Source organism: Bos grunniens, chromosome 22 (assembly GCF_055505025.1).
Source record: "Bos grunniens cultivar Pamir isolate PY7600 chromosome 22, Bosgru_T2T1.0, whole genome shotgun sequence".
Taxonomy (NCBI): domain Eukaryota; kingdom Metazoa; phylum Chordata; class Mammalia; order Artiodactyla; family Bovidae; genus Bos; species Bos grunniens.
The window spans coordinates 32552416-32575216 of NC_141186.1; the positions used below are offsets into that span (position 1 = coordinate 32552416).

Here is a 22801-nt window from a genome sequence, read left to right on the forward strand (position 1 = left end):
CAGAGGAAAATAGAGACTAGTGGTATGTGGGACTCCTTGGGCTCCTTTTTCCAAATGCCTTTGGGACTATCAATTTCCTGGGGGAGAACTTAAAAAAAAACAAAAACATTCATTATCTGGTGAGTTCATGAGTGGTGGAACAGCTTTCTTTGCTTATGAGTGGAAATAAACTATCTGCCTGTGCAGGTTTGTGCTAGCATTGGCTGCTACACCTGTGCAGAAGCTGAATCTTCCAGAACCAAACCAAGGTTCTCTTGTGTGCTTCTATTTCCCAGCAAAGAACTATTAGCTAGAGACTAAGAACGGTCTTTGTGTTTCTCATGAGCTGACTGCTGCCTTGGAATTAGCACAATACCAGGGTAGAGGGAGTCTGCTCTCTGGCTGGCAATTGGCAGGTTATTTCCTCTGAGACCCCTCGAGTTAGGAGCAAAGGCAGGTTCTGCAATCAGGAGCACACTGTTGCTCTGAGACTGGTATCTTCACCTTGTGGCTTCAGCACAACCAAGGAAACGTTCAGGGCTGTTCCCTCGGGAGTGGGGTCCAAAGGGATGCTTCGGAGAATTTTTTTTTCCCCTCCTGCATCTCTGGCTGCCGGGAGATATTTATCAGTGCAGGCAGATGCCAAGCAAAAACCCTGTAGTGTAAAGTAAGGTGCTCCCCAAAGCGGATTCGGAGATTGGGACTGGTGTGTGTACGCGCGTGTGTGTGGTGTGTGCAGGACGTGCGAGCCCAGTGCGCTGAGATGCAGCTCTCCTGTTTGCCTGCAAAGAGTCGCTCCACTCCCCCCGCTGCCCAGCGCACTCGGGGAGCGCCAGGGGGAGTCCTCGCTGGTCCGGGCTTCCCGCGCCCCGGGAGCACCGAGGGCTCGCCTGGCGGAGCTTAGCGCAGCTCTCTCGGCGCTGCCAGCAAGCGGGCGGGGTGGACACTGGGCTTCTGTGTGCCCGCCGCAGCCGTTGGCTGGCGGGCGCCCAATCCCGGGGCATGCCGCCCGAGCCTGGCCGGGACGCACCGTGAAAGACCAGTTTGGGGGAAGGCTTGACCTCCGGCGGCCCGCAGAAGCCGGCGTCCGGAGCCCAGGAGGCCGGGCCGCTGCAATCGGGCTCGTTGGGCTGCAGCTGCGGGATCCCCCAGGGCACCCCCGGGTTCAGCGGGAAGGAGAAGGCATGGCTTCAGTGTTCATGTGCGGAGTGGAGGACCTGCTGTTCAGCGGCAGCCGCTTCGTGTGGAACTTGACCGTGTCCACGCTGCGGAGATGGTACACAGAGAGGCTGCGGGCTTGCCACCAGGTGCTGCGGACGTGGTGCGGGCTGCGGGAAGTGTACCAGGTAAGCCGTGGCGCGCGGCGCCCGAGGGCCCTAGCGGGATGCCTGGCGCTCCTGGGAAACCGGTTCCACCTGTATGATTTTATTGTCCCTCTCCCTCCACCGCTTTCTTTTTCAACTCCTAGCCGACTGCTCGACTCTTGGGTCAAAAGCTGAGCCACTGTAGGTAACTGCTGCCTGACAAAGCTTGTGAATTTCCCCCAATGTGTAAGGGGCACCCTCAGTGAATTACCTTTGCTTTTGCAGACATCTGTTACAGAGTGATGGTGTTCCGGCAGGGCACTTAGCTCAGAAAGCTGTAGCTTTGCAGCAGAGCCTCTTCAGGGAGCAACTTTGACATTCACATGATTCCTTCCTTTTCATTTCATTGCGGGTGAAGGTAGGCATTTCAGGGAACAAGGATTTCACACTAGTTTATGGATTCACACTCTTCCCTTTGATTTTGCCTTTCCATCAGGCAGCCTCAGCTTGCAAGGCAGCGCCAGGAAAAGCTGATTCTGTGTCTGCTGGCTTTTGGAAGGAAGGACAGCAAATTGTGCACACTTTTGCAGGAGGATGACGGGCTGGGGAGGGGTGTGGTGGCCTGGCTGAGCGTTGGAATGCTAACGTTTGGATTTACTCCCTGTCACACAACACAGCCTCTTTATTTCTCTGCTAGGTCCCGTCCTGCAGGCAAAAAATGCTGCAACTTTGTTCAGTCTCTCTGGGGCTGTAGCTTCCCTTCATTGTTTAAAAACAGTCATTTGTGGATTTAGAAGTCCTGTGCTTTGGCTGTTAATATCATTGAGGTGTTTTTTTAATCGACATTGCATTTAGGAAGCTTCTACCTGGAGTTTAAAGTATAGCACCACGTTTTCTTTCCTGCGATGAAGAATCAGCTTTGTTGCAGATCCTGGATTCTCCCTACTCTGACCATGTTCTCAGTGTGGCTCTAATTCATATGTCATTCTATTGAGTGCCATATCTGATCAAGCTGCTAGTGTTGATAAGCCATTTTCTTCCATCAGTCAGGCAAAATGACAAAGACCAGCACCTGGGATCCAACTGTGGGAACCGGCGTGGCCTTGTCGTCCCTGACATCCACGGCATCCTTGTTAAACTGTGGGAAAGGTTTGTGCTTTCCCGACTCTGCTTTGGATAACGTGCCTGAGATGTCTCGCATTTTGAAAGACTCCAGAAGCCAGGTTGAGAACCAGGGCAGCGTGTGGCAGTTTGAGAGGATTATGGAGCTGTGGAGACAGCCCATCTGGTCACATGACACAGATCACCTGGCTCTTTGGAGTCAGAGGTGTGTCTGCCTCTCAGCCTTTTTCTCTTTGGGGAAATCATTGTTCAGTTTGGTCTGCAGGAGAAGTGACCCTGATCCAGTTATGTTTTCACTTTTTAACATGTGAGAAAGTTTCAAAAGGAGAGCACAGGTACTCTGGTTAACCATGCAACCCTTGTGCCCCTCTCCCAAAGACTCCAGGGACTCACAGCTTACCTCTTCTCCTGGTAGTGAGCCATTCAAAAATGACAGTTTCAGAAGCCTGAGACTCCACACGTTCTTTATAAGGTTGATCCGTAATTACTTTTAAGCAGAACTGCAACTTGAACCTACTGAACTATAGGTTTTCTCTTCTATACAATGGATCGGGACGGAGCCAGTACCCTCTCGTAATGATAAGGAGAAACACCTAAAATAATGATGACCATCTTTGTTGCTGTTCAGTTGCTCTGTCGTGTCCGACTCTTTGCAGCCCCACAGATTGCAGCACACTAGGCTTCCCTGTCCTTCACTCTCTCAGAGTTTGTTCAAATTCATGTCTATTGAGTCGGCGATGCTGTTTTACAAGTATTGAGCCTTAAGTAGTCAAAGTTCATGTCTTTGGAAATAATTTTAAAATATTTTAAAACTTGAGAGAACTATAGATTTTTAAATTGTACAACATAGTTGTTAGCAAAGAAATTTCCTTTAATGTCTTTCAAATTTGAACAAGAAATATAAATTCTATAGACCTGAGTGGCCATAAAATAGACTGGTTAATACCTTTTACTCCAAGTTAAGTAGACACAGGAGCAAATGCTGCCTCCACCTATGTATGGTCATGAGTAAGTTATTTAATTTTACTACTCTTGTTTCATTGTTTATAAAATGGGAAATATAATAGTACAAACTCTAGAGGTTGATGCAAGACTTAATTGACAGTGCTGAGAGTTTTTAGGACATATTCAGTAAATGTTATCTGCTCTACCAGTTGGGCTATTTTTATTGCAATACGAAAATAAACTCAAAGTAACCTGCAGAACAAACAGTAGGGACTTTTGACACAACTGAAAAATCTAGGAGTAGGATAAACTTCAGGTATGGCTTGATCAGGGCACTCTGGTTGTCCTCCATGATTCTTTCAGCCTTATCTTGTTCATGCAATGGCTGTATGTTATTTGGTTTCCTCCTCGTGATAGCAGATAGCCAAAGTAGTTCCAGGACGTAGGCCCACATATCAACCCATTTAGAAAGAAAGAAGATTTCTCAAAGGCATCAACTATCAAAAAATAATTTCCCAATTTGCACTATGACGAGTCAGTTTAGGGTCTGTTCTCACCCCTACTGCCGTGCACTGATTGGCACAGGGAGTGGAAACATAATTCCTGCATTCTCAAAGGGAATGATATGGCCCCCAACAGGCCAAAATCATTTTCTAGGGATGAGAGGGAGGCAAAAAAAAAAAACACCAACTTAATCTTTGTGTATAAAGCATAGATATACATACAATACATGAACAGATATACAGTCTACTTGTGGAATTTGGGGGGTGAGGTGACTAGCGAACAACATAAATATCTTCAAAGGCTCCTTAAGGGAGTGATAATGAACAAGAAGGTTGAGAAACCCTAAATTTCATCAGTTGGCTTAGGCCACTGGGGTGGCCGCATCATTTCTGAAGCCAAGAGTGAAGTTGGCCCCAGCCAGATGACAAAGCTACCAGACAGTGTCGGGGGGAGTGGAGGGATGAGTCAGTGTCCACTGTACCTGCATTACCAGAATCTCAAATCTAGAGCTCTTTAAATAAAATGATTATTTTTCAAGATAAGTACAAACACGGATGCACAAATATATTTGTAAGTATCTTGCTACAGTAATGTATTCAAGTTACGGGGGTAGGAGGCCCATCATTAGAATACCTGTATTGCTCTCCCATAATTATACATTCTAAAACTCATAGGGGAATGCTCTACTGTGCTACTCATGTTTCTGGCATGTGAGCTTAAAACACCGTAGGGTTACATATTTTATTGAACCCATTTTTTCTTTTTTTTTAAGTGTTGGTTAAACACTTGCTTCTAGTCTCAGTAGTCTTGTTTGTAAGAAAATTGAGGATTCAGTCACTGGAGAGTGAGGGTGGGGCAGGAGAGATCCATTACACGAAATACCTGGCAGTCCCCGGGGGGTGTTTTGTTTATTCATATACTATAAGTGAAATAAGATCTCTACCTATTCGTAAGGAACTTGGCAACCACATCATTGCCTAGCCAGCACAGCCGGGAAGGCATAATTTCTTTGGAATTGAATACTTCCTCCACTCCTAGATGTTGGAGAGGCTAGAGACTTAATTTGCCAGAAACCATGAATAATAAAGATACTAGCTACAAGGCATTTCTGTAGTCATGCAACTAAATAAAAAGCAGACTGAGGCTGCACCAAGGCTGCCTTTTAACAAAGACTTGCTTGATGAGTAAAGATTTGAATTTGGTCGACATAGCAGACATGGGACATTCACTCTTCCATTTAGGGCTGAGTATTAAAAGCTGATATATCTCTCTTGTTTTATCTTGCCCAGATGGGTTGCGGTATCACAATTAATTAGGCTTAACAAACAGTTGAGGCGGAAAATGATGGGAGAGTGTCGTTGAAAAAGGATCAACACTCTCTGCTTTTTATTAAGTGTGATGTGTTCTAACAAAGCCCTCAGTTTGTTACTTGGGATATGTTTTCCTTTCATCTCCAACGTCTCAAAGGTAGAATTTCTTGCAAACCCTGAATGGAGTCATTTGCCTCCAGGAGGAGGCACTTTGGACAGAATCTAGGGTACTTCAGTGACCATAACAGACTGGGTTAGCCCCCTGGGGCAGACAGCTGGCAGTGATGGGCAGCAGGCATGCCAGATCACGGCAGAGGCTGTGGGCTCCAACTTGAGCAAATCTGACCTTGAGTGGATTGCTTTTTCTCTCTGAGCCCCATTTCCTCCTGAGTAAGAGAGGAGAACTGAAGCCTTGGCATTCTGGATAGTGTAAAAAATTCATGAGATAATGTGTGTAACACTGAATGCCTTGAGTGGCACAAGGACATAAATAAACGTTAGCTGTCAGGTACATAAAGAACTGAATACCAGACCCGAAGAAGGTATCTGATAAAGGATTGCTTAGGGTTTTAATTATTGTTTTTATAAGTGAGACTGATTCTCTGGAAACTGAATTTCCATCTTTATATGCAAAAATGTTCAGTAAGAGAGACTATGGAATCTCCCACACAGCCAATGTAGGGTAGACCTTAGGTATCTGGGCTTGTATTCCACACAGTAGATCCACATTTTTTGATGGCCCGTACAAAAATCTAGGAGGTCGCAGGCAGCTAGCGATAGGGTCTCTGAAGAGATAATCTCTTTATATTCCAAGATTCTGATGACCCATAAATCACTAACACCTGAACTTTGCATCCCGCCATATTGGTTATGGAAGACCAAGTCTCCAAATGGCAGTCGTTCATTGAGCTTTCAGTGACCTGTGTACGTTTCAAACCATACATCCTTTGCTTGGCCCCACCTTCCACTCTCCAGAGCCCCCGGAATTACAGAGGGCAGAAGTGGGGCTGACAAATTACAACCCACAGGGGAAGACTGGCCTGCCTCCTGTTTTTGTAAATAAAATTGTATTGGCTTGCTGCTAAGTCACTGCAGTCGTGTCCAACTCTGTGCGACTCCATAGACGGCAGCCACCAGGTTCCCCCATCCCTAGGATTCTCCAGGCAAGAACACTGGAGTGGGTTGCCATTTCCTTCTCCAATGCAAGAAAGTGAAAAGTGAAAGTGAAGTCACTCAGTCGTGTCCGACTCTTACGAGCCCATGGACTGCAGCCTACCAGGTTCCTGCATCCATGGGATTTTCCAGGCAAGAGTACTGGAGTGGGTACCACAGCCCTACTCATTCATTTACATGTTGTCCATGGCTTCTTTGAAAAACAATGGCAGAACCAAATTGTTGTAACTCAACTAGTTCCAGTTGAATAGTTGATACAAAGAATGTATCGGCCACAAAGCTGAAAATATTTACTATTAGGTTTTTTAAAATGGAGAAAGTTTGCCAATCCTCAGACTAGAAAAAACAATATATTGGGCAGAGAATGCTAGAGGAAGAAAAGTTTAGAATTTAATCATAGAGAAATAGAACTTGAAGGAATATGGAAGAATTTTCTCATAAAAAACCTAGTCTCTAGGAAATGAATAAACAATACGCAGGATCAGTGTTCAGTCTGCCTTTGCTAGGTCCTTCACTGTAGACATGGTTGGAGTTACAGATTGAGTCATTCATTTGTCCATGTATTCATACCTAAAATAATTATCAGGGGCTTACTATGTCCCAGTTCCTGTGCCGAGGTGTTAGTAAGACAAAGTCAAGTAGATTGTCTCCTGTGTTCAAGGAGTCTATTGTCAAGTAGGGGAGACATTTAAGAAAATGAAACTCTGTGGAAGGGTTTTACCCAGGTCCTTCAAGTGCTTAGGGAGTTTTAATCAGACAGGAGTAAAGCGAACGGGGAGGGATAATGGAAGCCAAGGAGACTTCCTACAGGAAGTGATTCTCAAGCTGAAGTTGAAAGGACAAGTTGGAGTTAGGTGGAGAAAGGCAGATGGGCAGGCATTTCAGGCCGTTTCAGTGGGGAAACAAGCTCTAGGGTAGGGGGATGGTTATAACGAGTTTCTAAGGTTGATGAGGAAAGAGGGGCTTCCCGGGTGGCACTAGTAATAAAGAGCCCACCTACCAATACAGGAGACATAAGAGGCGCGGGTTCGATCCCTGAGTCGGGAAGATCCCCTGGAGGAGGGCATGGCAACCGCCTCCAGTATTCTTGCCTGGAGAATCCCATGGACAGAGGAGCCTGGTGGGTTACAGTCCATAGAGTTGCAAAGAGTTGGACACAACTGAAGCAACTTAGCACACATGCACGAGGAAAGAGAGAGAGAGACAAAGTCAGAGACAGGGTTTCATTGGGGATAACATCCAAATTTGAATGGTCTTTTATTTTAAGATTAGGATTTGATGTTTTTCTTCAGAACTTTGAGGGCAGGAGACGGGTTAAGTTAGAGCTGTCCCTGGCAGGAGTGAGGCTGATAGATGCCAAGGGTGGGGGCATAGTGGAGCAGGAAAGGAGGGGACCTTAGGAGGCTGTTGCAATGATGTATGTGTGTTGCTCAGAATAGGGTAGGTTTTACTATGGCAACAAACAGTCCCAACATCCTAATGGCTTAAAGAAATAAAAGTTTATTTTCAGTTCAGACTACCTGTCCAATTGCAGGTTGGCTGGAAGCTCTGCTCATCACTGTCACTCAGGTTCACAGAATGTTCCTGAACGTTGCCAGTTGCCATAATAGAGAGTGAAGAGCTCTTCAGGGCTTTGCACTGGCAATTCAGTGCTTGGTCTCTAAGTAACTCATGTCACTTGTTTCAAGTCATTGGTCACATCACTCACTCGACCACAAGGTCCCGGGAAAGCAGTCCTTCCACTGAACAGCATGAATGTTGGTGCAGATTTGGTTCCTTAAGAAGCAGACTCTGAAGCAGATTAACAAGCAGGAAGTTTACTAGAGAGTGCTCTGAGGATCTCTACTGTAGAGAGAATAGAAAGAAGTAGGATTGAACAGAGAGAGAAACTGGGTTACAGTTCAGGCTTACAAAGACTTCAGCTGACCTCACCGGTGGCTCTGAACCTAAAAGTTGTCTCCAGCTGGAACAAGAGGTCTGGGTGTCCCCACCCCACCTTCATCACCCCATCATTGGAGATGGGCTGCCCTTGAGTCAGTGGTATGTTCTTGAAGTAGACTTCTCTCTTTAATTCCTTAAATAAAATCTGAGATGACAGCTCAAAAGTCTCTAGGCAGCTGATGGAATAAGTCTGGGCAGCTCATCACACAGCATATTATGCAAATGTCTGCCCGACAGGTGCTAGGGTCAAAACCTGAACTGTGGCAGGGCCAGTGGGAAGGAAGTAAAGTAAAGGGATTGCATTGATGTGAAGGATGAAGAATCGAGCTTTAAAACATGGCAGTCTCCCAACTGGCTCTTATGCTCTGCTGAATGAATTGTGCAACCATGGAGTTAGTTAATAGTAGCAACACATACAGAAAGAAGCGAAAACTTGGTTGATAAAGGAAATATGAGTCTACTTACCACTGAGGAAATTGGGATGCCAAAAATTGATAAGAAAACGATCTTAACATTTGAGCCCATTGTTTAGCATAAATAAATTTCTAAAGGACTGTATGATTCAAGATCAGCACAATCAGTCGCAGGATCTTTAGAAAGCATTTTTTGAACCCGTGTTGTACAGTCTGTAAAACATCAAGTTAAGAATAGACTCTCTTGCCCTTTTCAGGTTGGTGTTTGTTTTTCTCCTTCCATCTTTCCCTGGTGGAGCTGCAGCATAAAATAACTTCCTGTTCGTCCCCTACTTATGTTTCTTCTGAACATTATGTTTGGGATGTCCAGTTTGGTTGTGGAAAAGTGTGAATGACTCAAATGGGATAAAAAAAAATTGAAATTAAAATCCATAAGTAATTATATATGTGTGTGTGTGCATATACATACCTAAAAGATAAAAATTCTGACATTCGTGAAATTAACTTTAGCCATGAGAGAAGCTGGTCAATATGGTAAATTAAATAGAACCATTTCCTCCTATTATCCTAATCATTTTTAGTTTCTTGAATTTTGTGTGTGGGCAAAGCTCATTGCTTAAGTAATTATTTTCTCCTTAACTAGCGTTTTTATATCGTCTTACTGTCTTGACAAATAGCTACTAATTATTAAGCAGCTACTATGTGCTCCGCCTTGTGCTTGGTACTTTACATGTATTATCTTTTTTTAAAGAAATATATCTTTGGGGAAATATTTCAATATACAAAAGTATAAATGATAATATAGGTAAAACCCCACATACCCACCACTTAGTTTTAAGGTATCTTAATATTTTACCATGTTTTCTCTCGATACTTTTTTTTTGTAATATGATAAAAATTTACAGAATCAGTTGAAACCACGTTTTTACCTCTCCTTTCTCCCTAAAAATAGTCCTACTCTGAATTTCATGGTTTTCATCCCCAGGCACATCTTTCTCATTTTGCCACATATATTTATATCTATAAACAATATATATTATTTTTGTGTTTGTAAAATTTAAATAAGGATGTGTCATTCTGCTACCTTATTTTTCTCTCAACAGGCTTTTGGGACCTGTCTCTAAATTCATTTTAACTCTTATATTCCATTGCCTTAAACATACCAACCTCTTGTTGATGGACATTTAGGTTGTTGGCAAAGTTTTAGTGTCCCCAACATACTACACTGAAAAGATTGTGTTTGTCTTTTTGTGCTTGTGAGCAAGAGCTTCTCCAGAGTATGTACTAAAAGGGAGACTTATTAGGTTTTTGGCTTTAATAGATGTTGTGCCTTATCTCTGTCCTTACAATCACTCTTCAAGATGATATCATGAATCCCACCTCATTGGTTTTATATACTTAATAGCTAATAAGACATTGTGCAGAAGTTTGAACCGAGCTCTAAAGCTCATGAATGATATCATGATTCAGCACCACGTCTTATTAGCTAGTAAGTATATAAAACACTTAGCCTTTTGCCCCTGACTTGCAGCTTTATTAAAAAGATATATAAAGGTAGTATCTCATTTATTCACTTATTTGCTCAACAAACATTGGGTGAAAACATAGCTGAGTGCTTAAAAATGAAATGTGTAAACTTCTTGAATTTATATCCTAACTTCCCTTTTGTTAGCTATGTGAGTTCTCAGAGATTGTTCTCATTAACTTTTTTCTAGGACTTCTCTGGCAGTCCAGTGTTTGGGACTTTGCCTTCCAATATCGGAGGTGCAGGTTAAAGCCTTGGTTTGGGAACTAAGATCCCACATGCCTTGGTGAGCAAAAAAACCAGAACATAAAAAGCAGATACAATATTGTAGCAAATTCAATAAAGACTTTAAATTACATCTAAAAAATATTTTTTAAAACTTTTTTCTGCTGTAAAATATGGTTAATTATAGTGCCTCCCTTAAAGAGTTATGCTCCCAGGATTGTTATAAAAATAAAATGCATTAATATTTGAAAGCACTAAAACAGTGTTGGATGTATTCATGGATGGATAGATGGACAGTGGATGGACAAGGAGATGGATGGACGGACAGATGGGCAGATGCTTGGGTGGATGGACAAATGGTTGGACTGAACTGATGATTGGGTGGATAGATGAATGGATGGATGGATAAAAGAATGGATGGACAGACAGATGGGAAGATGGTTGGATGGCTAGATGAACAGATGAACTAATGGTTGGATGGATGGATGAATCTCTCACAATTATCTTCATATGTGCAGTCCTCACCATCTTATGCATATGCATAACCTTTGGAGCTTTTAAAATCTGCGGAAGCCTTGGCTCCAACATCCTCTCTCCTCTCCAAATTAAGAACTATAGTCTAATGTAGCAAGTAGGAAAGGGGCCCACTGACCACTGCACAGAGATCCTGTGCTCACATGGTTTCTGGCACAGCATTTTATCAGAGACTCTGTCTTCCTAATGCTGTTGTCTTCTTTGTTTATTCTTTGAAGGCAAAGATTCTCATAAATGTTTAATTGTTTCCTTTTTTTCTCCAAGATGAAGGCATTAAACTTTCTCTCTCTCAACCCTGAACCCTACTCTGGTATGACCGAGAGCCCTAGATTCTCATGTATAAAGGCTCTGGGGCCCCACTTACTGATGGCATTCTCATCCGTGTAAGTGCTCTTCTGATGTGACTCTTAAATTTCCAACTGCTTAGGAGACTGCTATTACAGGCATCATGCTATGCTTGGGTAAAGTAGCCAGCAAACATTTTTACAGGAATTAGTTAGTCTCATTAAAATGTGATTAGATGCCTATTAGCTAAAAGAGAAAAGAGAGAAATAAAATGGGCTTTGGTCAGCTGGGCCTGGGTTACAAATCAAGACTTCATCACTTACCTGCTGTGTGACCTTGGGCCAAGTGACTTCGTTGCTCTGAACTTGTTTCTTATACAAAAGATAAAATAAGATGTACATTTTAAGTTTGATATAAAAGTGTAACATGGATTCAGAAAAGGTAGCTTTTCCAATGTAAATGTTTGGATGCCTTACAAAGTTGATCCTAAAGCCTGAAATTATCATGCTAGTCATGAATAGTGCAAACTGTGATCAGGAATTAAGCCCAAATGCCCACATATACTAGCTGTGTGTCATGAGCAAGTTACATGCTCTCTTCGTGCCCCCTTTTCTCACCTGTGTGATGGGGATGGTATTATAATAGTGCCTGCCTCTTGGGATTGTTGAGGGGACAACACAAGATTACATAATAAAGGTCTCTCTGGGGTACCTGGCTCAAAATCAGCAGTTAAGGAGTGTCATTTCTACTTAATGAACATTTTATATGTTGTCAGACATAGCGCTAAGCATTTGGCCACGCTGCACGTCTTGCAGGATCTTACTTCCCTGACCAGGGATCGAACCCAGCACCTCGGCAGGGAAAGCACCATATTCTAACCACTGGACCACTGGGAAATTCCCTAAGCATTTCATATTTACCATTTCATTTAATTCTCCTAACAATGACATGAAGTAGGCACTATAAAACCCATTTGGCAGACATAAACATTGTTTAGCATGTTAAGTCACTTAGCCAAGAGCAAAGATGGAGGATTCAGTTCTGTCTAAATCCATCCCTCAGCCACTGCATGGAATGGGCGTGGTTTGCAAACCATTCAGCCTCTTCCTTTTCCACGTGTGCCTTCATTGAGTCCTTTCTAGCACTTTTCCGGCCTCTAATCTCTGCCTCTACCCAACCCTGTAGTCACAGCAGGTATTAATAAACCCATTGAGACTGAATGACTAATGCCATTTTCCGTCTACAGTCTACTCCCAGCCCAGCCTCCAGAGTGGTTTGTTAAATGTTAAGTCAGATCATGTCATCCATCGTCTTGTTCAGAACCCTGTAATGACTAACAACTCAGAAAAAGCCCGTCTCACTTTTAACCTACCAGGTGCTGCATAATGGATACCTTCTTCTCTAGTGTCCTTCACCAACCACCCCCAGCAGACACGCTCAACTTCTGGTCTTTTTATTATTACTAATGTTAGCATTCTATTCACTGTATTTGTGTATGCGTGTGTATTCTAGTTAATAGTTGACATATAGCATTATATTTGTTTCAAGTGTACAGCATAATGATTCAATATTTATATATATTGTGAAATGGTCACCACAATAAGTCTAGTTAACTTCCATCGCCACACATAGTTAGAGATTTTTTGTTCGTATAATGATAGCTTTTAAGAGCTACTGTCTTAGCAACTTTCAAACATACAATACAATATTATTAACTATAGTGCCACGTGGTACATTACATCCCTTGACCTATTTATTTTAGAAAGTTTATGCCTTTTGATCCCCTTCGCCCATTTCACCCACCCTCCAAGCCCTGCCTTTGCATGTGTGTTCAGTCGTGTCCGACTCTTTGCAACCCCACGGACTGCAGTCTGCCAGGCTCATCTGTCCATGGAATTTTTCAGGCAAAACTACTGGAGTGAGTTGCCATTTCCTACTCTAGGGGATCTTCCCACCCCCAGGGTCAAACCCGCATCTCCTGGATCTCCTGCATTGGCAGGCAGACTCTTTATCACTGAGCCTCTTGGGAAGCCCACCTCTGGCCAACCACCAATCTGTGTCAGTGAGCTGCCTTGACCTCTGGTCTCAACTTGAGATGCTCTTTCTCTCTGTAAGTCTTCTCCAGCAACACGGACCTCTTTGCTGTTCCTTCAGCCCTGCCAACGCATTCCATCCTCAGCCTTCCTGGATGGATTCCATCCATCCAGCCTTTGCCCTTGGCATTTTCTCTGCCTGGAACTTTGTCACCCAGAGGGTCACGAGACACGCTTCCCCCTTCACTTCCTGCAGATCTTTCTTCAGATGCCACCCAACCAGTGAGGCCACCCTGGGCTGTTCTCTTATTCTGCTTTATTCTTCTCTGTAACCCTATCACCACCTGACGTTAGGAAATCTATTTGCTTAGGTGCTTACTGTGTTTCCCCAACCGGAATGTTAGCTGATGAGGTGGAGAAACTTTGCTTTGTTCACTGCAGTGTCCTCAGCTCCTGAAACATAATATTCCTTCAGAAATAGTTCTTGACTAAATGAACAAACTAGCTCAGTCAGTAGGGCATGAGAATCTTAATCTCAAGGTCGTGGGTTCGAGCCCCACATTCAGTGAAGTTTTGGGCTTCACTGGTAGCTCAGACGGTAAAGAATCTGCCTGCAATGCGGGAAACCTGGGTTTGATCCCTGGATTGGACGTTCCCCTGGAGGATGGCATGGCAACCCACTCCAGTATTCTTGCCTGGAGAATCCCATGGACAGAGGAGCCTGGAGGGTTGCAAAGAGTCCGACATGCTAAGCGCAGCACAAATGAACAAAGGGATCTGCTTTACATTTTAAGAAACTTGCTCTAGCCACTGTGGCGGGGAAGGGTGGGGAATGGTAAGAGCAGTCAGGAGGCCGTTTCTGATGCCCAGCCTAGGGACAGTGTACTGGGGTGGGCTGGAATGGTGGCCGCACGTGCTATAGGAAGAAGCTAGGAATTTGGAGCAGGAGGCTGCTGCACGAAGGGGACTCTGTCCAACGAGAATGTTTACAGTCTATGAAGTTTTGGAAACATCCAGGACGAGGCTGTGTGTGTTGAAATGGATTTGTGTCTGTGTGTGTTTACTCTTTTTCATTATGGAAAATAACCCCAAGCCAGTGTAAGCTGATTGCGAGTAGTTCTCTGAAAGTCATTCCGTTAAGGAAACAGAGGGCAGAGAGCAGAGCGAGATGTTTCCTCCCACCCCTGTAAAACAGGGTCAGTCAGGGACCCCGGCTTCTGTGTTCTACCAGCTGCAAGTCCCCGCCCGTGCCCAGCCCAGGGTGTGGAAGCTGGCAGTTTCTGCAGTTCTCGTCAGCACTGACTGTCAAGTGATCTCTGTTTCCTGTGCCCGGCCCTGTGGTTAAGCTCTGGAAGGTGCCCTCTTTGGCCTGACCAATGCTGACAAACGTTTCAGACCCCTGGCTTTCTCTTCGTGGCACTCTGTGGAAGTTGATTATCATTCTGACCCTGGCCCAGATCATTCCCATCCCCTGGAAATAAGGATGGATGGACCCTTTGGATTTGCCTGGATTCCTGGGAGGAAAAAAAACTTTCTTTCTGCTCTTCATTAGTGTTAAATTAAAAGCTTGCTATCCCTAAGTCTTTGGCTATGTCCAAGCTTTTTAAAATTCTGCAAGCACAGACAATATAAAGAGAGTTTGACCCGTTGAGTTACAAGAGCTGGGTTATGGTGTCTAATTATCAACCTCAAATAATGACGGAATCATTCGGAGAAGGCAATGGCAACCCACTCCAGTAGTCTTGCCTGGAAAGTCCCATGGATGGAGGAGCCTGGTGGGTTGCAGTCCATGGAGTCGCTAAGAGTCCGGCACGACTGAGCAACTTTACTTTCACTTTTCAGTTTCACGCATTGGAGAAGGAAATGGCAACCCACTCCAGTATTCTTGCCTGGAGAATCCCAGGGACAGAGGAGCCTAGTGGGCTGCCGTCTATGGGTTCTCACAGAGTCGGACACGACTGAAGTGACTTAGCAGCAGTAGCAGCATAATCTTTCAGAACAAAAAGGAATATGAGGCGTTTACCAAATATTTCCTGAAGACAAAGTGCACTTACTTTTAACCAATAGTTAAATATCAGCTTTTAAATGTAATCAGAGTTTTAAGTTTGAAGCAGTTTGGTTCAGGATATGAAGAATCTTAACCATCAACTCATATTTAAATTTATGGGGTCTTTCCTTCCTTAAGATTTTGTATATTAATCTTTCTAGGTATTGATGCCAGATATAGTTCCAGCTAAGCTCATGAGATTTTTTCCTGTCAAATTCCTTCTGGAAATGAGATTTCTTTTAGTGAATGTATTTTTCCTTTAATAAACTTCAGAAACCAACTCTGAGTTTGAAAAAAATTTTTTCTGAGATGTTAGTGCCAGAGTCTGAACAGTGCCCTTTATTCACTACCAAATTGCATCAGTTTAAGTTTTTTTTTTTTCAGGCTCAGGCATTACATTAGGTCACAAATATAGCAAAAACTTGCCACACCTTTATGCTGTGTATTGTGTGTTTTAAGTATTTAATTATGTCTTTCTATCCTTTTCTTCCCCACCCTCTTTTTTGGTATACTTTCTCTGCGTCAAATAGGTCACACTTAAATGTGTAAATAAATAACATATGTGTGTGTGTATACATGTATATATGAAAAATGTATAAATACACGTACACATATGTGCATGTGTGTTTATATATGTCACTGTATCTGAAGTTTTTCCCCAAAATAAGACCACGAGCCAACATATTTACCAGACATCACTTTTCTTCCCCTAATCTTCAACATCACTTCTAAATTTATATTATAGCCCTGAAGTAAATATCTAGTACCAATAATATGTTTGGGTTCCATAATAGATTGTATCCTTCAGGAAGTTGCTATCAATTTTGATGAAGTCCAGCAAATGAAGATTTGGTCAACAATGTCACTTGTTTCCCTTGGTTTAAAAATGAAGAAAATACAAAATCAGAGAACTGGTAGTGTGTTCCTGGTCACCTTCTGCATTGGCTCAGCTCACTGATCTGTGAAGTGAGGCCTTGGCGTGGGCTGCCATACTGGAGGCTGCTGGGTGGTCAGTAAACAGCAGTAGGGCAGGTCACTCAAAGTGCAGCTCTTGCGTCTACCCCTTCCCCAGCAGCTCCATCCAAGGAGGACCAGGTGGGTAGTTAAGAGCTTGAGGGACCTGTGAGGAAAAAGAGGAAGCAGCCTTCCTTGGCCCATGCAGCTTCATTTATTATTTACAGATATTAATGACATCAGTCTGTTTTAATGGAACATGTAATGAGATGAACAGCTTTATCTATTTCCTTTGAGTGATTTGCACATACCCTTTGGGAGCTAAGGATGTTGGAATCAGATAAATATGAGCTCTAATCCTGTTCCTTATGCCTTCCTGGTTGTATCACCCAAAGCTTAATACCTCATTCTTTTGAGCCTCAGTTTCCTCATCTATGAAATGGGAACATAATATATCGTCATACTGTTGGCAGCTGTTTTTTGTTTAGTTTTGATTTTTTGGCCATGCCATGCAGCATATAGGATATTAGCTCCCTGACCAGGGATTGAACCCCTGCCCCATACATTAAGAGCACAGAGTTCTAACCATTGGACTACCAGGGAGGTCCCTGTTGCCAGGTTTAAGGGAAAGGATGCCCTTGTGACTGCTCATAATGGTGTCTAGAACATTGTTGGGGGCCAGAATGAGGCACTCCGCCGGTGGCAAAGGTCATGAGGAAGGAGGCTTGACATACACAAAGGTGGGATCGAGCCTCAGGAGTCCCCCTGGAAATCCTCGAGCATCTACCCCCATAACCAGAGCCTGCCTGCTTTACTACTTTGTGCTCCCACCTACACCTCTGACTTTACAGGGGGCTGTCCCCCGCCACCTCTTTCGGAGAAGGAGTTAAACTAGAGCTCCAGTTAATAAAAACTCCTGGGCGTGACAAGAGTGTTTTAACCTACAAACTCCTCTGAAGGTTCTCTAGCCTGCCTGACAGGCTTGTCTGGCCACATGTGATTGCTCACAGCCTCCCAACCGTGAGAGGCACGAGATGCTTTAAACCTTCTAAAAACAGGTTCCTTAGAAAAGTTAGAAAACTATTAGTATAAGTATAATGGGCTGATTAGAAATTGTATTGGTGAAGGGTTTTTCATTTGTTGAGCCAGTGTTTGTTGCTAAGTCTCCATATCCCCTGCCCTTACACACATTAATGAATATATAGAAGAAATAAGTATTAACCTTTGATATTAATCACGTTAGACCTTAGGCTAAGTAAATTCTTTCCTTAACTAAAACCCACTACACCCTCACCCTATAGGAATGTAACTTTATTTGGGTGGCATCTGTTTTGAGAATAATCACCCCTGGAGAAATAAGTGTCCTGGTTGACTGACCGCTGTCACAAGGAGAGGGTCATAAATTGTCAGCAGGCCCCCTGGCCAGAAGATGATGTAACACCCCTAAGACCTCTGTATACATTTGTATGAAGCACCTGACTTTGATAAAAGTCAGGACTGCTGACCCCGCGTGACTTTTGCATAACATCTCAGTGTATAAAAGTAGACCATGGAAAATAAAGAACTGGGATCAGTTTCTCGAAATGCTGGTCTCCCCATGTCGCTCGCTCTCTCACTCTGGCTGAGTCTCCATCTGGAGCTCGGAACCCACCAAGCTTACTAATTTTGCCTGGGCTTCTAAGATCCAACCGGGGAGGCCTCAGTGTCTCCTCTCCTTCGGGAGAACGGAAGGATGCCTGCGGCCTACGTAAGTGGTGCAAACTTCTTGTCTTGAAGTTTTATTGGTCTCCCGCGTAAACCAAGCTACTCAGCCTCTTTTCTCCACTGAATTTTCCTACTGAGCTATCCTCATTCTATTACTCTTTACATCTCTAATTAATATCTAATTGAAGCTATTGTATCCTGATCCTCGCCATCGCCATCCCCGCTTCGAATACCCTGGATCAGCCTGGGCTGGACCCCGGCAGAACGACTAGAACACAGTACATTGTAGTTTAGGGAAAAGGCCTTGGTACTGAAATACGCCAAAAAAGACAAATGTTAGAAATGGGATATTCGCTTCCTCTCTCATCTCAATGAAGTTATCTTAAATAAGGATAAGAGATGAGGTGGATATTTTGAAGCAGAATTTAATTATAATCTGATAAATTGTTACAACCTTTTCATAGAAGAGTTTAGTTGTATCTAATCAAAACGTAAGATATGTGCCCTGTTTGATCAAACATTTCCATTTCAGGAAGTTGTCTGAAGGGCGTAATGATACATGTGTAAGGATTTTCATAGCAGAATGATTTGAAATAGCAAACCAGTGGAGACATGAATAGGAGGATGATTAATAGAATGATAATCCCTCCAAAGCATGGGATTCTGTGACATCAGTAGAAAAAGTGAAGTAGACCTATACGTCACAGCCTCCCAGAATTGTCACTGATCTATTTTGGGGTGAAAATAAACACAAAAGACAGAACACTATACAGGATGTGTGTGTGTGTATGTGTATGTATGTGTCTATAGAGGTGGTGCCTGTGGTAAAGAACCTGCCAGTGCAGGAGATGTAAGAGACACAGGTTCGATCACTGGGTTGGGAAGATCCCCTGGAGGAAGGCATGGCAACCCACTCCAGTATTCTTGCCTGGGAAATCCCATGGACAGAGGAGCCTGGCAGGCTACAGTCCATAGAGTCGCACAGAGTCAGACACGACTGAACTGACTTAGCATGTGGCACATAACAGAGAGACAAAAAGACATAAATAAATGTGAGAAGTGTGTATCTATGTTCTTGTACATGAGAGAACAGGGTTGGAAATACATAGACCAAACCATTTATAACGTTTACCCCAGGGAAAGGTCAGTAGACAAAGGGAAAGGTTTCTGCTTCTTTTACTTCAGTCATTCTGAATTTCAATTGCCTACAGCAAGGATATATGTGATTTTTTAAAAACTTCCTATTCAAAACATCTGATCCAGGCTGTTGTGTACAGAGTTTCTGGGGAGCAGGAATGTGTTTAGTTTAGCCTTGTGTCACAGCACCTGGCATGTAGCAGTGTCTCTGCACGAGTATTATTTTTGTGTCTGTTTAATGATGACTATTAGCCATTACTGACGCAGTTACTGCTGTTACCCAAAGAGTGCGTGGTGGAGTCTGGCTGCTCGCTGCCCAAAAGCCAATAAACAGGCCACATTGGTGGAAAGGGAAGTTTGCTCTATTTCAGATGCCGGCAACTGGGTGGTGAGGGTGGTGGCCTCACCAGCAACCAGTGGGGCAAGAGCTTTTATAGACAGAAAGAGGGAGCTACTGGCAGAAATGGCACAAGTCCGCTCTGACAGTCATCTTCAAATTGGTCATTGCTGGTCTGACCAGCATCATCTTGATTGATTGAGGTATAATCTTCCCAGAGTTCATTTGTTCCCATTTCTCTGAGGCCAGTTCTAGGAACTGTGGAAGCTTATGTCTTGGATCAGAAGATGAGATGGCTAGATGGCATCATCATGAAATGTTCATGCAATGAACGTGAACTTAAGCAAACTTCTGGAGATGGTGAGGGACAGGGAGGCCTGGCGTGGTGCTGTCCATGAGGTCACAGAGTCAGACACAACTGGACGACTGAACAGTAACACGAATGTTGTGAGTACAGTCTGGTCACCGTGAAGTTAACTTCTCCACCTGGTATTTTAGTATCTGTAAGACATATCACAGGATATGGCACAGAATATTATCTATAGCCCTTGAGAAAGATCTTAAGGTCCTTGACTGTGCTTAATGACTACATTATTATTATTTAGCCTCCTTTGACTGTTTTCCTTTGTTTCCGCATTTCTCATTTCTCTGATTAAATTCGCTCTTTGACTAAAGTTTACGAAAGACAATAGACAGACAGAGGCCATGGTGCGTATGGGGGCAGGGGTAGGGAGCAGTGGCAAGGACCATAGGGTCTTGCTTCTTTCACTGCCAGGGAAATCCTGACAGTCCAGTGCCTAAGACTTCACCTTTAAATGCAGAAGGTGCAGCTTTGATCCCTAGTCAGGGAACTAGGATCCTACATGATTGTGGCCAAAAAACTGAAACTTAAAACAAAAGTAATATTGTAACAAATGCAACAGACACTGGAAAAATCAGATCAGATCAGATCAGATCAGTCACTCAGTCGTGTTCGACTCTTTTCGACCCCATGAATCGCAGCACGCCAGGCCTCCCTGCCCATCACCAACTCCCGGAGTTCACTGAGACTCAAGTCCGTCGAGTCAGTGATGCCATCCAGCCATCTCATCCTCTGTTGTCCCCTTCTCCTCCTGCCCCCAATCCCTCCCAGCATCAGAGTCTTTTCCAATGAGTCAGCTCTTCACACGAGGTAGCCAAAGTACTGGAGTTTCAGCTTTAGCATCATTCCTTCCAAAGAAATCCCAGGGCTGATCTCCTTCAGAATGGACTGGTTGGATCTCCTTGCAGTCCAAGGGACTCTCAAGAGTCTTCTCCAACACCACAGTTCAAAAGCATCAATTCTTCGGCTCTCAGCCTTCTTCACAGTCCAACTCTCACATCCATACATGACCACAGGAAAAACCATAGGCTTGACTAGACGGACCTTTCTTGGCAAAGTAATGTCTCTGATTTTGAATATGCTATCTAGGTTGGTCCTAACTTTCCTTCCAAGGAGTAAGCGTCTTTTAATTTCATGGCTGCAGTCACCATCTGCAGTGATTTTGGAGCCCAGAAAAATAAAGTCTGACACTGTTTCCACTGTTTCCCCATCTATTTCCCATGAAGTGATGGGACCTGATACCATGATCTTCGTTTTCTGAATGTTGAGCTTTAAGCCAACTTTTTCACTCTCCACTTTCACTTTCATCAAGAGGCTTTTGAGTTCCTCTTCACTTTCTGCCATAAGGGTGGTGTCATCTGTATATCTGAGGTTATTGATATTTCTCCCGGCAATCTTGATTCCAGCTTCTGTTTCTTCCAGCCCAGCGTTTCTCATGATGTACTCTGCATATAAGTTAAATAAGCAGGGTGACAATATACAGCCTTGACGAACTCCTTTTCCTATTTGGAACCAGTCTGTTGTTCCATGTCCAGTTCTAACTGTTGCTTCCTGACCTGCATACAGATTTCTCAAGAAGCGGATCAGGTGGTCTGGTATTCCCATCTCTTCCAGAATTTTCCACAGTTTATTGTGATCCACACAGTCAAAGGCTTTGGCATAGTCAATAGAGCAGAAATAGATGCTTTTCTGGAACTCTCTTGCTTTTTCCATGATCCAGCGGATGTTGGCAATTTGACCTCTGGGTCCTCTGCCTTTTCTAAAACCAGCTTGAGCATCAGGAAGTTCACAGTTCACATATTGCTGAAGCCTGGCTTGGAGAATTTTGAGCATTACTTTACTGGTGTGTGAGATGAGTGCAATTGTGCGGTAGTTTGAGCATTCTTTGGCATTGCCTTTCTTTGGGATTGGAATGAAAACTGACCTTTTCCAGTCCTGTGGCCACTGCTGAGTTGTCCAAATTTGCTGGCATATTGAGTGCAGCACTTTTACAGCATCATCTTTCAGGATTTGGAATAGCTCAACTGGAATTCCATCACCTCCACTAGCTTTGTTTGTAGTGATACTTTCTAAAGCCCACTTGACTTCATATTCCAGGATGTCTGGCTCTAGGTCAGTGATCAAAAAAATATTTTTTTAAAGCAGTATTTGTATTCATTGGGGAACCATAGAATTTTTTATGGTTAAAGTAAGTCCATACATTTTTTTTAGAGAGACGCATGGTTTTTAGTCAAAGTCTTTTATTAATGGTGTATATTCACCATATATTTTCTAAACATATATGACTCACATACTACAGTAATGTAAAATTTTACAGAGGTGAGATCATTCTATACATCTTAGTTTGAAATGTATTTACTTACACATTTTAGATACTGATCTATCTCATTATTTTTTTATAACCATTGTGTATTCAATGGTATGAATGTACCTCAATTAATTTCACCAATCCCCTATTAATAAACATTTAGGTTGTTTCTAGATTTTACTAAGACAGAGGTTACCATGAACATCCTTATGTAAAACATTTGTGGGAGAATTTCTGGAAGATACATACCTTGTTGGGAAGGACATTGAATTTCCAAAAAGTTGTACCAATTTCTGGTGCCACTGAGTGAGCAAGAACCCTTCTTTTCCATATCGTAGCCAACAACTTTTGATTTATACTGTGGTACTAGCGAAAAAAAAAAACGTTTTATATTTGTTTTCATTTTATCTCCTTACTTAGTGAAACTGCTTTTCAAAGCTTTCCTGAGGGTCCTGATTCTTGGAACACTGGAATTGTACGTGTCCAAGAGTGTCAGGAACGCTTCCCAGGTGGCGCTAGTGGTAAAGAACCTAACCTGTCTGCCAGTGCAGGAGACATAAGAGACATGGGTTCCATCCCTGGGTTGCAAAGATCCCCTGGAGGAGGGCATGGCAGCGCACTGCAGTATTCTGGCAGCCCACTCCAGTATTCTTGCCTGAA

General features: G+C 43.3%; 1 protein-coding gene across 7 annotated transcripts in view; it reads left to right on the plus strand.

The window, feature by feature from the left end:
• Window positions 1-22801, plus strand: part of FRMD4B (FERM domain containing 4B) — a 358959-nt gene that overhangs the window by 163682 nt on the left and 172476 nt on the right. For 2 of the 7 annotated variants that reach the window (XM_086366865.1, XM_086366878.1), the window contains exon 1: window positions 802-1325. The exons of 3 other annotated variants lie outside the window; for them this stretch is intronic. In XM_086366865.1, the coding sequence (XP_086222991.1) occupies window positions 1164-1325 (162 nt within the window). In that variant the 5' untranslated portion in view covers window positions 802-1163. Of the gene's footprint in view, window positions 1-801; window positions 1326-22801 lie in introns of those variants that run through there. 2 more of the 7 variants (XM_086366866.1, XM_086366864.1) reach the window with 2 other exon arrangements.